The following is a 15,552-nucleotide window of genomic DNA, read 5'->3' on the forward strand; positions in this document are numbered from 1 at the left end:
GCTGGGATACTCACATCCGTGAGCGTGAACACTTTTGGTTAATTTCAGGAGAGTGCAGCAGCTGTTAATTTGTTGCTGCGGTTTGGCTCACCTGTCATAGTGCACGTTTTCCTGTGCAGCAGGTCTCAGATTTGCAAGTAGATGGAACTCACTTACTATCATGTTGTCTGATTCCTCTGGTGCTGTCACGTGGCTGTTGGAGATGAGCAGCGCAGCTACTGATTGTTCACTTCTGCTTTGGCAAAATGTGTGGCCGCAGAAGAAAAGCCTTTTGGGCGTGGTGAGGTGAGTTTTGCTTGGCTGTTGTAGATATGAACTGAATGGTGATCTCTTTGATGATCTGTTTTAGCGATAGAATTTTGTTGTTTAGAACTGACTTTGACTTTGTTTCGCTCTGATGAATGCAGCAGTAGAACTTGCTGATGATTTCACTGAGATTTGTAATTTGATTGCTTCTGGCTCGTCGAATTCAGGATTCAGTTGATGGTTTGCATACAGAAATTAAAGCAGGGGTAAACGGCTTCTTCTCAAGAATTTTTTATTTTGATGATTCTTTTCTTTACAGCCTCCTAGTTAGTCAGTTCTCTGCTTTTATACTACTATTATTAGTAATGCTGTTCTGTTCTTTGCTGAGCACTGTGTGCACCAAGTCGCCGTCGGAACCTGCCGCCAGAGATGACCACTCTTATCACCAGTGACCACCGCCACCCAAGATCCCTGTTTCTCTGATTAACTTCAAAATGCCTCAAGAACTTAGTGATTAATGTTGGTCGCTTCCTCTGCCGCCGCTGCTGCCGCCGTGTGGGAGAAGCGCAGCAGTGCTAGTGATGCTCACTTTTGCTTTGGCAGAATGTTTGGCCGCAGAAGGAACACCTTTATGGTGGCACTGGAAGGGAAAGGGAAACTGAGGATCTAAAACGACATAGTTTTGCTTCGATGTTATAGATTTGAATGGCGGTCTGTTTCATGAGTTGTTTAGCAATGGAGTGTCCTTGTTTCAGAGCTGCGGAGCTGACTGTTACATTCGAGTAATGCACCAGTGGGCATGGAAGAAGCATGTACAAAGGGACTATAACATCGGATAAACGAAGTATAACTGACATTACACCAGTTTACCCTTTTTATAAGTACAGTTGCTGTTTGACTTCTTTTGGGCAGATGAACTAAGCAGCGGTTTCAGTCGATGGTTTGCATGCAGAAATTAAGCAGGGTCGTCCTTTTCTCCTAAGTCTCTGTTGTGACTACTGTTAGAACTAGCCTTTCGCTCCTGATGGAGATATGTACCTAGGGTAGGATCATAGGTCTGACCTACATGTCCTACCCAAGGGCACCACATTGAAGACTTACAGATTACAAGAAAGGCTTGGACTGACTCGCCATGGTGCATGGGTCACTCGGTAGACCATCCACTCGGAGACTTTCTCCTTTCACTCGACGGAAGCCTTTCACTCGGAAGAACTAGAGGCCAGTCGACCGCAGAAGATCAGAAGCCATTCCAGGGAGGCCAACGAGCGGTCATTTGACTGGTCGTCATAAGTAACATTTATTACGTACGTTATCAGTAACGTACGCCTTTATCTCTACTAATTGAACCCTTGCCCGGTCTTGATGAGGGGTAGCGCATTTTATATAAGCCACCCATCCCCTCTGTCACAAAGGTTCGCATCCACACACACCTTCCACACGACAAGAGCTTCTGAGCACCGAGATGTAGGGCTGTTACCTCCACGAGAGGGGCCTGAACTCATACATTGTGTGTACAAACTCGCCGTAGCTAGGACTCTGCCCTCTTCTTACGTACCCCTCACCTCTACTGTCAGGCTCGTTCCCATGACAGTTGACGCTCACCGTGGGGTAGGCGTCTAAGCGACTTCCGGCGAGTTTGCCATTTTGTTCTTCGTCATGTCTTCCGGCTGCAGTTTATTCTTGGGCCACGAGATCCATCTCGGTGCGCTCACCTTCATCGCCGATGACTCGGCATGGCCTCAGGAGGTGCCTGTAGAAGTTGAGGCGCTCCCGATCCGCGGCGCGACGCACTTCCGTGCAAGTTCCTGCGGCGTTCTTCTTCGGCAGCCGTCGACTCCGGTGTCGATTGCTTTCCACGTTGTTCGTCCCCACAAGCGATCTGGTCGCTCGCAACTCCAGCGATGGGTAAGGCATGCAGTGGCACGCCAAGCATCGTCTCCAAAGATTGCGGCTATTGAGCCCGCCGAATCACTTCGCAGTTGTTCGACTCAGCGTCAGATCAGTCTGACGTTCCTTCCGAGCGCGAGAGATGCGATCCTGCAGCTAAGGTTTTCATGGCGGGTTCACTGTAAAGCCCGCCTGGTTTCGGCCACGGCGGACACGAGGTGGGAGAGCTGTCGAGTGGGCACACCCGCTAACGTCCTCCAGTTTCCGGTCGACGTCAACAACTGTTGTTTACGGGTAGATCTCAGAACAACGTCGGGGTATTCCATACTATAGTTCTGAATGTTGCAGTCGCCGCTAGGATAGCAGATTTCATTCAACCATCAAATTCAGAGGCTGGCAGAGGTTTGGAGCAGATTCGAACATTGCTTCACGCAGCGCAGCAACAAAATTTGGCTGTTTCTCAGTCGCTCAATAGATTACACACTAACTCACCCAGGGCAGACACAGTTCGGTCGGTTCATAGTCCGGGGTCACCTCTGCGTCACAAGGGCGGAAGTTACCGTGACGATCGGTACAGAGATCAGGGGCGAAATTAGTTTGCCCCCGTTATCACGGTGATGACCACCATCGAGTGCATTCTCCCCCGCGGAGTGGTTCGTATGTGCCCCGGCACTACGACGACAGGCACCCGATTGGCAATGAGCATGATCCTGGTCATCGCAAAAAAGGCAAAATCCTTGCGTGTTAGATGCTCTTGCGTGTGAACTCCTTGCAATTTTTTGTGAAGTTTGGATATTCGAGGAGCTCGTCGCAAAAAAGGCAAAATCAGGAGTGAACAGTATGATTATCAAAGGTTTCTCAGACATTCAAAATCTTTTTTTTTTTGCCACGAGCTCGTCGAATGTCCAAATTTAACATAAATTTGCATGGAGTTCATGAACATAAGCATCTTGCACCACACCAAAATTGGAATTTTTTAAACTTTGTTTCTATTCGAATTAAGGTATTGTTCATGTCCGAGCTCATCTGATCCTGGTAGCCAAATCGATGCTCTCCATGTACGGGCTAATCTTTCATGCAAACTTGGTCACATGCTGGTCCATGAGTGAATATTTTGCGATAGTAAGATTTTAGTGCTGCAATAAGAGCATGTTCTCATGCACATGCCATACATGCTCGTCCATTCGTCAATGTAGTTCAACTGTAAGAGTGTGAAATAAGTAAAGATCCACATTACAGAAGTAAATTTCTTCATATTATAAATTTATCACCGATCAAACTTCTTTGTTTTCTAATACGCACCAATAAGAGATGATCCCAAACACAAAACGGAACATATATCTTACACAATAACAAACAGTTGGACATGGAATTCTGGATTGATAGAATATCATAGGCTAGAAAACCATGGATTATTTGAAAAGAAAAACAGTGACATGCTTATTGCAAAGCTCCTTCCACAGCAGCCCGTCGGGGTTGCTACAGTCTCACGTAGTATTCGAACATATTACTGGATGATGGTGCAAACTGTAGTGCCCTAGAAAAAGGTAATATCAGCATTTCTACATATAATAAGAATCCAGGCATTAAGGTATATATGAAACAAATTAAGTTGCTAAACATTTCTACTTACATCTGGTTTGACGTAGAATGCAGGAATATTACGTCTTTAATACTTTGACCCGGAGGGGGTTGGTCAGTGCTCTGTACTTGATAGTACCACGTGCGATAGCAAACTCTTTTACCTAAGTTCAGCCCGATCTGACCTCGGTCATGAAAAAAAATCAGATCTGATCCTTTTCTTATCACCGGACCCTGTGGCGGTAAGGTACAAAAACCTATCACCAAGATCCTTGGCGGTAGGAAAATGATTTACCGCCGCAGCGGCTGGCTGTAGCATGTGTAACCCTACCGCAAGGGGGTCCGGCGGTAGACACGTACGCGCACTATGTCTGTAACTTATAAATCTTTTGCGGTAGACGTGCAACCCTACCGTCAGGGACCTTGGCGTTAGGCTGTTATAGCCTACCGCCAAAGGGTCTGGCGGTAAGAAAAGCATCAGATCCGAAAAATTCACGACCGGGATCAAATTCGGCTGAACTTAGGCAAAAGGGTCAAAACACGAAAATTGACCGCTGGTTGGCTGGAGGGAACAATTGCTACCTGATTGGTACCCGATCCAGCAGCAATTTGGTGCAAGTACAAGCGCATGTTTATCTCAGATTCATAAGGAATAATACAAGAAAGGGGTGGACTGGCCATACATATAATGTAATCCAGGACCAAAATCATTGGCATGACATGGCTAGGACTATGGCTCCCGCGAAGATGGTAGGAGGTGTCTACGATAAATTGACTTTTTCCTTTTGTTGTTGGTTATGTGAGAGATAATCAAGTCTAGTGGTGCTTTTTATAGTGCTCAAGGAGTAGCATCACTAGTAGAAAACAGGGCTTTGGTTCTGACCAGATCAAAGCATTAGTCCTAGTCTTGTTACCAACCGAGACGAACAGAGACTAATGTGAGCATTAGTCCTGCTTTGACTCGGACCTTTAGTACCGGTTTAAGACATCAACCGGGACTAAAGGGCCTTGCTCTTGGCGCAACCCTTTTATTCACGGTTGGTGTCTGGAACCGGGACTAATGGTCTGCCTTTATCCCGGTTCTAGACACCAGCCGGGACTAAAAACATTTCTATATATGTCCTCGACCCTGCGCCCCTCTCCTCTATTTTTTAGCCGTAGAAGGTGGGAGGTGTGTGCGCTGCTCTATTCTGCCTTCCTATGGACATGAGGTGTTCGATGAAATGTTCGAGCCACACTTAAGCTTTCTTCTCTGTTCTTCCTCCAAGGTCCATTTTCCACAAGATTTGTCTAGATTTGACGGTGCATCAACTATCGAAGTGTTCTAAAATGTTAGCAACTTCATTATTTCATCTCTCACTTTTTGTTTAGCTAATTCCATATGTTATTTCATCTCTCAATTCTTAGTGCATATATATGCCTTGAAGGCAAATCCATAATAATATATTTTTAATGGTGACATACCTAATAATGATATACTCTTTTTTTAAGGTATGTATATATACCTGAGATGTTCTAAGCACAAATTATTGTTTTCAAAATTGTAAAATGAATATAGTACCATATGACATACGTTTCACAAAAAGAAATTATAACACGTCAATAAAATATGAATTATATTCTGTGTAGAAACGTACATATACCATGCATGTGATCATTAATTATTCATTTTCTCTTTCCATTCTAATGTGACCATTAAATGTCCATATGAAGCAATAATTAGCAATAATTCTTTCCTAATAAAATATTCTAGCACTAATACAAATGCACACATCTCAGCATAATCCAACGGTTTATAGGCAAGGTGCCCAGACACCTAGGTGCCCCAAACGGTAACGGGATGAACTCCTACCAAAGGCTTGCATATGAGCAATTCAAGAGGGATTCTTTCTTCAATACATCATAGCTGAAACCGGACAATACCATCGAGAATTGGTAGTGAATGTTGGTAATTAGATATTAGGGATCGTAAGAGATGTTACATTGTATATATGCATAAACGTGTACTATACGTATAGTAGCGTCGAATAGATATACGGAAATTTGTTGTTGGACCAAGCACGGAGAAAGAGAGATCACTTCCCTCTATATTCATGACGATTTGTGTAATGGTTTGTTTATTGCTATATGTAGTAGCTAGCGTCCACTTGAATGGAAAACATAAAATAAAAACGGTAACCCTAAATGAAAAAGAATTGAATTGTAAACACAAAAAAAGGAGGAAACACAATATGAAATCCCTAAACCCTCCAAAACCACAACGCTTTGCAGGTGCTTACGCGTGGCTGCCTTTTAGTCCCGGTCGGTGTTACCTCCGGGACTTAAGGTCCTCCTGCCTGGGCGCCCCACAACGGCCACGTGGAGCTCCTTTAGTCCCGGTTCATAACGCAACCGAGGCTAAAAGTTAGGGCATTTTGTCCCGATTGCTTACTCTCGGTTGTCGAACCGGGACTAAGGGCACTTAGGAACCGACACTGATGCCCTGTTTTCTACTAGTGCATGTTGATTCCATATCCTTAAGGACCAGCAAATGTGTCTTTTTTTTTGGCCGGCCTTTATTCGGATAGACCACTATATTTGTGAGGAGGAAGAAAATCATGAAAATTTATCAGCCCTCACATGTAAGAAAGGTCATGTGTGGTTTTCTATTTCTTTGTTTTGACAAGAGAGGCTTTTGAGGAAATATGCTATCGATTTTGAAGTTTTATTGTTTGGAAAAATTAAATACACCATGCCTTGAAGAAAAAATATATAGAGGAATAAGACCAAGAATTCTTTTGTCTTTGTCTTTTCAAATATGACCAGGCCAACCACTCTTTGAAGGAGACAGATTACCAACCATCAAATGCTACTTTGGATAGCATACACAGATTATAGTCAGCAACTTACAAACCCTTCTTGATTGTATTGTCTGTTAAAAAAACATATACAACAGATGCTTTCAAGACAAAATTAAGGCAACTGAATACAAGAATAGACATGGTGTCCATTATTGGTGCACAATATATATCCAACCATTTTTAAGAGAGAACCTGATGACTCATGATTTTGTCAGTAGTTGGTAATAGTACATTCTGCCTGATCCATTTTTGTTCGTGTTTACATTGGTATGTATGTTTATCCGGACAAACATATAGTCCCTCCGTCCTAAAATAAGTGACTTAAAAATGACTCAGTTTTATACTAACTTTAATACAAAGTAGAGTTATTTTTGAGTCACTTATTTTGAGACGGAGGAAGTACTTCATTGGCCCTTGTACTGTGCAGAGATGGAGTCATAGAACCTGTATACATACATCCCTTATTTTCCTGCTAATATGTGAAGTCGAGTGGCTGCATCTATGAGCATAATGATTAGCTAATATATGTGAGTTCATTAATATATAATAACATATATATGGACGGATACCCTTCATTTTATTCTGTTTCCCAGTCCACCTTGCTGAAAGGATTGAGCAGGGTGTGAATGCGAGTCAACGGTCTCCACCCTGCCCAATCATCTACCTTGCACGAGGATAACTTCATTAATGCCAAGCAATCCGGAATTTTAGTATTTTTTTTGTTCATAAAGTGAATGTTTGCTCACATGAAGGAACTTCAATGAAATTATTGCAAGTGACCCCTGCGAATATATGCTAGAGAAAATCAATCAGATATATATATATAAAAAAGTATAACCCTCTGGGCTTCTTGCAAGGTGCGTCAAACAAAAGGAATAAAATGACTAAGCCTCTGGTCTTCACATATAATCTAGAAACAAACTACATCAAGCATTGTTTAAGGGAGTCCTTGTCCTCGTCTCTTCCTATTGACTTATATTTGGTTGGTATTCAAAGCAAGTGGCACTCCCATTAATATTGAATATTTCTAAATGATATGCTTCTGTCATAATAATATATAGGTTTGGCATGGGATAAACTAGAGCATATACGTCGTGCTAGCTCCCATCAAGATTCAATTCCACGGGATATATTTTCCTTTCCACGGGATATATTTTCCTTTCCATTACAAAAGTGCACAACTATACCTTTCTTGCACGGCATGTCAAATGCATATTTCAGAAACAAGCTACTCCGACCAGTTTTATAATGGAGTCCTTGCCTCCTTTTTTTATTGGCATTATATTTGATATATTTAAAACAAATGGTACTCCAATTAATATAGAGTATTTCTAAATGATATGCCGGACCGGGCCAGCAGTGGTACAAAATGTGTGCCCGCACATGACCCACAATTTTGAGAGAGGGCGGGGGGAGGGGCCAAATTTTGTAGTCGTATTTCTAAAAAAAACTCCTACACGCTGTATTGATTGGTTAGGAGTAGTGCACGCATGTACTCGTAAGCGTGAACGCCTGGGCTACCATCAATTGCATCTAGCGACCAGATCGATTTGATCTTGACGGAACTCTTGCAGCAACTCCTGTAGCATGCGATCATGTAACTCATCGGAACAAACGCGAGACACAACAAGCGATGTGATGGCCATAGGCTCCTGTCAAGCCTGTTGTTCAACTTTATTGATTTTTCTGATTTTCTAGTGTTTACAAGGAGCCTTACATGGCTATCTATAACAGCCAGGATTTAGTACAAGCTACCCTACTCGGTTACAAGTTGGAGTAGGACTCAGAACCCTAGGAAACGTCCGTGTTTAACTCTAACAGGTTTTGCATAATTCGATAAGCTACATCATATACTTGCTGGCCATGAGATTGGAATAGCTCCTAGGCAGACTCTAGTATTAAAACTCTGTAGGTCTGAACTACCATATACGATGAATTAGAAGATCACGCCTCTATAGCATTGAACAGCTGGTTTAAGCATGTACCGAGAAAATTCGAAGCTAAGCCTTTCATGTACCAAAGAAAAATTACTGCAGTGTTTGAGCCCATGCGCATTTTCCATTGGTAAGTAGCCTAAAATTGTATTGATCCCAGGTCGTATTATATGGAGCTCGGGCAAGAGAAGTGGATGCCGTGGCATCGCCAACGAGGGCTCGCACATGATATGCCACTAAAGGCAATGACCGGAGGAGAGGTCGTTGGCCACGAACAATCTGATATGAGGAAGAAGATAAACAGTACATGTGAAAGATAATCACTGCATGAGGAAAATGATGATCCAGCTGCCCAATTCCAAACCAAAGGCTCTCGCGAGACCCCGGGTGAATAAAAAACCGATATGCACCATACTTATGCCTCCAGCAAGCTTTTTCAATGAAATCGACGATCTCTAAGCTAAGATATGAGGCAAATTTTTAGTCCTTTTAATCATCTGGATTCGGCTCTCCATTTATACTCGACTCTTAAAAATATTCCATTAGCTTCACTGCATGCAATGTTTGGCTTCGACCTCGCCGATGCTAGTTGCTTCCTAGTTCCGGGTTATATACGACATTCCACATACCCTATGGAGGTCCAGTAGAGGTTGTAAAATTAAAACAACTTTGATTGATACTTATTGCTTTGTGTAGAGCAAGCTATGTGTTCCGCTCATATAAGACCGAGAGGCTCAAAAAGTCACTTTGGCGCATGGGTGCACTGGAACACTATATTTTGAATAGTGTTAAAATGGTATTTTAAAGCTTCAAAATAAGTCAAAATCAACATGTTCATATGGATGTATGTAGAAAGTGGTTTTTATGCACCCACGCACATTGACCCCCGGTGCACCCACGATCAAAAACTTAGCAAAACATTTAAAAAAATTCTGAAACTTTGTGGATGTGATAAGGACCAAATGTTTTAGGTTCTTGCAAAAATTTGTGGCGAAATAACATCCGAAGAAATCTGTACAAAAAGACAAAGTTTATGCTGAAAACATGTGAACAGTAACGTGGGTGCATAGCATCATTTGTATTTCGTTTTGTATGGAGACCATTTGAACGGTTTTGGTGACGAAACTTTGCAAGCTCCTAAAACATTTGCTCATGGTCACATCCATCAAGTTTCAGAATTTTTTGATTTTGTTTTCTTTTTTTTCGAATTTACTATTCACTCGGTGGGTGCAGCCACTACTTTCCCATGTATATTACCCATGTGCAATTTTTTATAATGAAATAAGTAACCATATGAGTTGCACAAAAATGAAAAAAAATCGTAATGTTGGAAAGCTGAACAGTGCATGTATTGTTCACTATTAGAAATCACCATTTTGTAATTTTTGTGTAGCTCACATGTTTATTTATTTCATCATTAAACTTTACACATGTGTACTATACATCCATATACTCCCTTCATTTCTAAATATAAGTCTTTTTAGAGGTTGCACTAAGGAGCTATATACGGATGTATATAGACACATTTTAGAGTGTAGATTCATTCACTTTGCTCCGTATGTAGATCCTATGTGAAATCTCTAAAAAGACTTATATTTCAGAGCATATACTTGCTGGCCTCCACCTAAAGCCTGCCACTGCTTAATCCATGCTTTGTTCTCGCGGACCTAGGATCATTCTGGTGTAGTTGCCCGAGATGTAGATTCTGGTGTGTAGCACAATTCAAGATATAAAATAGAGCAATGATTTGTACCAGTTTTCCACACCACATGCATGCATGTTAAGCCATGACAAATCGACGCCCTAGATATATATACTAAGTACCAAACTTATAATATATATATGACAAATGAGGTCAAGTCATTCACAAAGATTGTATTATTTGGACCAAAAATACAAAGTTTAAATAAATTCATATCTTAAGTTCCCTTCAATTTATCATCAATTAGGCAGTCTTAGCTGTTTATTAGATGGTCAGAAGAACATATTTTAACTGGATCTGACTCAGCATCTAGCTAGTGCCTCAGCAAACACACAGAACCACAGCTATAAATTGCCACCAACAGTCTGTTCATTTCATCACCAAACACATCGAACCCCAGCTAGCTTGCTTAGCTTAAGCCCCCCACGCACCCGTTAGCCATGGCCGCTACAAACCCTTCCTACTACCAGAGTGGTGTTTGTCAAGACATCAAACAAAAGGAGCATCTCTTCCACTTATACATGAACCAGATATTTGATGGTCCGGGTGTTACCAACGGCAACCAACTCAGTGTTATCAATCCTGGTCAACCATTTGGGTTTGGTCACACCGTTGCAAACGACTGGACTATACGTGATGGTCCAGCTGCCAATGCAAACCTTGTCGCACGTGCTCGTGGCATGCACATGGGTGCGGGCAAAGTCGACGAGAACTGGTTATTCTGTCACAATATATTGTTCACTGATACCAGGTTGTTTTCCCATCCTTTTAGAGCTGTACCGTCTCAATTAATCACACTGCAGCTATGTATATTTTTCGTGCTAACATTTCATGATTTTGACTTCACTTATTAGGTTTAAGGGGTCCAGCCTTAAGGTCCTTGGAGACTTTGTAGGAAACAATAGTGAATGGGCAATTGTAGGTGGGAGTGGAGAGTTTGCGTATGCACAAGGTGTTGTGGTCGCCAAAGTAATCCAAACTGTACCACCTACTCCCGGGCGTACTTGGGAGCTTCGTATCAGTGCTTTCTGTCTGTGTATCCCCAAAGTGGTGAGATACATTTACCACCAATTAGTTTCCTATATTAAGTCTGTTTATATTGCTAAAAATAGAATCTCACTTAATGACTTGGATTTACACAATTTTATTTTTTATGGTATTCTATGTCGCTTGATCATCTATACCACTATACCCAGATCCCAGTGACGAAGATGGGACCTTGGGGTGGGGACGGAGGGACATCGTTTGACATCACGGAGCTTCCTCGTTCTCTTCAAACTGTTACAATTAGATGTGGGGATGTGATTAACTCGGTTGCGTTTTCCTATACTGACCAAGCTGGTCAGAGGAAAACTGTCGGACCATGGGGTGGCAATGGTGCACTTACTGCGACGGTGGGTTATTTTGGATATTCCACTTTAGTTCCTACATTGTTTTCTGCGTTATAACTTAAATCTCACATGCTCACACCCTATACATCCTCTCCATTCTAGATCACTCTTGCTCCTTCCGAGTTTATAAAGCAAGTTCTTGGAACAACCGGTACAGTTGGAGGAGAGACAGTTGTTACATCACTTACCTTGGTCAGCAGCATTACAACATATGGGCCATTTGGAAAAGCAAACGGCAGCCCTTTTAGCAGCCAGGTTCCAGATGGTAACAACATTGGGGGATTCTATGCGCGTGCTGGGGAGTCTGTCAATGCACTTGGCGTTTACGCGTGCCCAATTTAGCACAATGCATGTGTTTTGTTCTTGAATAAGCATCTTCTTGCGTGGTCGATGCCCCACTTTCGTTTCCAGCATTGCAACGGTCAATAAGCAGATGGAGAAGGCTCTTCCTTGTCACCATCTTGTGTACTATTTATTTTCCTTTTCGTTATGTGTACCTTTTGCTATTGTCTACATGTACATGCTTGAAAGTAAAACGATGTGCTTAGAGCTTGATGACTTGCCTCTTTGTTCTTCAATATATATAAACCGAGCTTGTTTTGTGTACCTCTCTCTCTCGCTCAGACTTGTGTGTTGTTCGTACACGACATGGCTAAAAAATATTTCATAGCTGCAATTTTGCAACATAGTTAGATACATTACAATCCTAGTTCTGCATATATCAAGTAAAACTAGAAAAATGATTTATAAAAAATCATATACGTAAGTTGTAATTTTTTCCGAAATAGAATAAAATTTAGGTCTTCAAATATGATAAAAACATTCTAGCTTGCATTAGTGGCCAAATCAACTAACATCAGGATGTGTAGTCTTAGTTTAAAAATAGCTTAAATACTAACATTTCCACCTTTCAAGGAGGCAAAGGCCTTGATCGTCAATATGCATACAGTTCTCCTTGTGTCAGGCAGTTCTTCTACATCCATGGAAGCAAAATATTCATGAAGATATTAAAATTAATTTAGTTGTCAGTTGTAAGAACAGACATAACCATCTAGATGAACCTTAACCAAAGCAAAGAGTTCGTAATTAATACCGAAGATGCATATATGATGTAAATATTTTTTTAAAGAACTCAAGTCCTCTTCTTTCATCTACAAATACAGCATGGTGATATACTATGCTTCATATTCCTTATATCTCTGCTTCTTTTACCTGGTCGATAAGAAAATAACACAAACCTTTCCATCACATTCTTCATCTCTTTCGAGTTCTTGTTTTAAGTATCACGATCTAGATCATGAGCTAGATCTCTCAAAGCTAGCACGTCCCACTTGCATACCAAGGGGATAATCCTAACCCCCTGTTAGGTCCATATATAGAGAGGCTAGATCAAATCTAGTACTCCATGAGTAATAATTAGATCTACGAAGAAAAGAGGGAATGTGGTTTCCCAAACCAACATGACTGAGAACATAAGGGTTGCCATCATGTTATCTTGTTATAACATATGTCATACCGTGAGACTTAGGGGTTAACATCATCTTATATTTTATTAGGTAGTGTTAGCTCTTGTAGGATGCTCAAAACTGTTGTAGATGACCCAGACACCAGCGCGGCAATCCATCGGCTAGTTCTTTTGGCTCGATAATAGTGAATCATGGTCTAGAAAATCAAAATAAAAAAAGAACTCATTTCTTACCCAGGAATCGCCTAGAACCATCCGAGAATCACCTGTGCATTTTAGAATCGCAAAAATGTGGTAATTCTGACGATTCTCGCAAGTCCCTCAAAAGAAAACACTTTGTTTTGACATGATACCCCTATTAGACAACTTATTTATGCTGAAAATACCAGTCGGACCAGACCGAGTGAAACCGCAACCCCAACGCCGCCAACATCTAAGACACCAGATGCATATGATACGAAAATATATTTCGTGATAAATCTGATGCAACTAATTTGGTATTGTAGATATTGATATATTTTTAATTGACTTGATCAAACTTAACAATATTTGACTTAGGACAAACCTAGAACTTCAAGTACTTTGCAACTGAGGGAATAATATGTAGTTACTACTCCCTCCACTCCAAAAAAAGTGTCGTGACTTTAGTCCAGCTTTAGTTTAAATTTGAACTAAAACCATGACATGTTTTTGGGGAAGTAACATTATAAGACGCCACCGAGTTAGATGGTCATGAAAGCGAGAATCTATCTGGTGAAGTCGATTCATCATCTCTCTTCAAGTATGTGGGCACTTCTTTAGTATGACCGCTGAATATAAAAAAGGCACCATGTTGTCCAATGTGGTACATTATGTATATCCACCCATTTTTAAGAGAGAACCTAATGACCCAACAATTTGTCAGTAGGTGGTAGGTACTACATTCTACTTGATCCATTTTCATTGTATATTCATGTGAACATTTTGTAAGAAGGTTGTAATGAATGAAAAACAATTAATTTGTGTCAAAGGGGGTCTAAAAAATCATAGCAACTGAACCCACGTGAAGAAACTTCAATCGGTATTATAGAAAGTGCATTCTTCATGTGAGTATATGATCTAGCTAGGTAACTACTCAGTTATAACAAGTCAAAAGTGGAAGCGTGTGGTTCTTGCAACGCAAGTCAAACAAAAGGATTAAAATGACTAAGCATCTGGTCTTCACATCTTACCATTCTTTTCAGCCGAACTTGTCCCCATCTTTCATTATTACAATTACATTTGGCGGTATTCAAGGTAGGTCATACTCCAATTGATATTGAATCTTTCTGAATGATATGGTTCCCTTCGTTCGTAACAATAGGTTTGGCATAACTGGATAAGCTAGACCATATACTTATTCGCCTTCACATGTATGCACGGAGTTGGAATGACTCCTAGATATTGTGTGCTTTTCTAAGTACTTCAATTGGTAAACTACCATATATATTGTCTTATATGATCAACCCTTCCAGCATTGAGCAATCAGTTCATGTCTTATGGATAGTATAATAGGTGATGCTACCGCACATGCCATTGGCGTATTTGCATGCTCTACCCCAAATAAATTCAGGCTGCGCATTGAGCAGTGTGATGTTCCAAGGGCCTATGTGAATTGCAGGATTTTGAAAATTGGGGAATAGAAAAAACTAGGGAGATTCCAAGTAACATGGAATCCTCCAAAATTCCTCTAAAATTTCCTCAATCCAAAATGGCCGAAACTCGGAGCAATGATGTTTTTGTAAAGAGAACTCCATTCCTAATTTCAAAGAGGGAGGCAGAAGTGGTATGTGAGTGGGCCTAGATTTAGCAAATTAACCATTTGGGATCTACTCATAATGTTCATAATTTTCCTACATGTCACACAAACAAATATTCGTAATACTCCTGTCATGTGCCGTCTGAAATAGTACGTAGAATAGTTTAGTGACTTGTCCATGAAAACTACTGGAGCTTGGTCATTTCCTTTCTTCCATACCACCTAGCTATGAGAAGAGTCATCTGGTTTTTATTATAGAGTGATAATATAGGATACAACTGACCTCGTCGGTCTCTCATGGAGACATCTTACCAAACCATTAAGTGATATTATGGAAATCATATAGCTAGGCATATTATACTCTACGACCTTGAGAACCAGGTGGTAGGCCAGTGGTAAAGACTAATTGGTGGTGTGTAATTTGTGGCCAACATATTCACCTCCTATTGGGAGTAAATTCTTGTTTCTTAGGATCGTTTATACCGACAACTTGCAAACCTACTATATTAATTGTATTGTTTAGAAAAGATAAATACAACACTTTATATTCATGTGAACATTATTAGTGTAAAGAAATGTAGCAACTGATGACCTTGTAGGAATGAACTTCAATGAAAATTATCTTGTAATGATCCAAGAACTAAGATATCACTAGGGTGTTTGATCTTAACACACTAGACTTCAACATCTCTAACAATCACAAGCAGTGAAATAGTCTCTTTGTTTGCA

At 40.9% G+C, this 15,552-nt stretch overlaps 1 protein-coding gene across 1 annotated transcript; it reads left to right on the top strand.

The window, feature by feature from the left end:
- The first annotated feature begins 10,583 nt into the window (after positions 1–10,583).
- On the top strand, positions 10,584–12,187 carry LOC123427838 (myrosinase-binding protein 2-like). Its single transcript, XM_045112006.1, has 4 exons — positions 10,584–10,941; positions 11,045–11,240; positions 11,387–11,584; positions 11,684–12,187. The coding sequence occupies exons 1-4, from the start codon at positions 10,631–10,633 to the stop codon at positions 11,921–11,923; spliced, it is 945 nt and encodes a 314-aa protein (XP_044967941.1). The 5' UTR covers positions 10,584–10,630; the 3' UTR covers positions 11,924–12,187.
- Positions 12,188–15,552: the final 3,365 nt, after the last annotated feature.

The sequence above is a fragment of the Hordeum vulgare genome, chromosome 1H, assembly GCF_904849725.1.
Source record: "Hordeum vulgare subsp. vulgare chromosome 1H, MorexV3_pseudomolecules_assembly, whole genome shotgun sequence".
NCBI classification, from domain to species: Eukaryota; Viridiplantae; Streptophyta; class Magnoliopsida; order Poales; family Poaceae; genus Hordeum; species Hordeum vulgare.